Consider the following 1,448-nt stretch of genomic DNA (forward strand, 5'->3'; position numbering starts at 1 on the left):
GAGACAAACTCAATTTACACCACTAGTCATTGAATTTAGGGCTAGAACGCTCGGGTTTGAAAGTCATCAATAGATGACATGATATTTCGTGAGATAGGCTACTTCGGGTAGTGATTATCCATTAATCTAATAATTCTTAATTGGACAATGTAAAAAATCAAGGGAATAACTATTGCACAATATTGTTTCTTGGTACATCGGAAATAAAACAAAACAACTAAGGAATGGGGGAGAAATCCATGTATAAGATCTGAAACACCTCAATAGGCACAAAGTTCCAAACATGTAAGCAATCAAGAGTTGAAGACCTAATATTGGACATGAAATCTACAAGCTTGTTACGAAAAACATGATGAAAGAGTAAAACCCAATCCTTCGCAAGTAGTAGGCGAATGTTCTTGACAAGTTGAGCAAAAGGATAAGAGCGAACATGCAAATCCTTAGTGAATATATGACTTGCTTCAAGATAATCATTTTCCAAGATAATAGAACGATGACCCATTTGCCAAGCCAATCTTAAGCCATAATCTATAGATTTGACTTCAACAATATTGAGAGTCCCCAATCTAAAATTGGTCGCAAACCTAGAAATCCAATGACCATCATGATTACGGATGACTCCAGCACCATAACTCAAGCTATCGTTCAGTCTACAACTACCATCCATATTTAGCTTCAAAAAATGATGCTCTGGTTTGACCCAATGAGCATTAGGAAGTGAAACAGTAGTGGACTGAATGCTAATGATAGACCAATCATTGAAGTCTTGGCGAACACTTTTAACCACATGGTGCACGTTCCACGAGTTACTTCCAAAGAGAGAATTATTTCACCATCTCCAAGCTCACCATATTCCTGCAAGAAATAAAAGACCATGGGAGCTCGAGAATTATCCATTAGTTAGTGCATGAAAGAGTGATTGTTCCAAAACAAGTGATTATTAAAGCCCATATGTCGCCAAAGGAGAACAAAATTCTAGCAATCTTAAAAAGTATGAAGAAGGTCTTCAACAACATTAGGACGCCAAATGCGGTTAGTAGGTAAAACATTATGAATAGAAAGCCAACAAGTAAATTTAACTTTCTCTGGAACCTTTAGCTTCTATAACCAGCGCCAATGGGGGTGGTAGCAATAGTATCATTATACGACCTAAGCCACCAATAACCAGAGTTAGCAATATAATTTCTAGAAGCATTATTCTCCCAAATCCAGCAACTATCTTCTTGAGGAGTAGATGGGATAAGTATATTGGGGATAATATCCTTCACAAAAGTATGGAGAAATGTAGATAATAAATTAAGATTTCAGGAACCTTGTTGTCAAATATCCTTAACACGAACCAAGGTATCTAAAATATGAACATAATCAACCAGGGTGCAAAGTTTTTCAACCTCAATCCAGTTATCATACTAGAAGGAGACATCGCCATCGCCATGTTGCATAGTAAT

General features: G+C 36.7%; 1 protein-coding gene across 1 annotated transcript; it reads right to left on the bottom strand.

The window, feature by feature from the left end:
• LOC109358004 lies at positions 218-667 on the bottom strand. The gene has a single exon (XM_019602072.1). It carries the CDS (start codon positions 665-667, stop codon positions 218-220), a length of 450 nt encoding a protein of 149 aa, XP_019457617.1.

The sequence above is a fragment of the Lupinus angustifolius genome, chromosome LG10, assembly GCF_001865875.1.
Source record: "Lupinus angustifolius cultivar Tanjil chromosome LG10, LupAngTanjil_v1.0, whole genome shotgun sequence".
NCBI lineage: Eukaryota > Viridiplantae > Streptophyta > Magnoliopsida > Fabales > Fabaceae > Lupinus > Lupinus angustifolius.

Excerpts from the sequence above, each read along its gene's own strand:
- LOC109358004 (XM_019602072.1), bottom strand. The coding sequence starts at position 667 with ATGGATGGTAGTTGTAGACTGAACGATAGCTTGAGTTATGGTGCTGGA.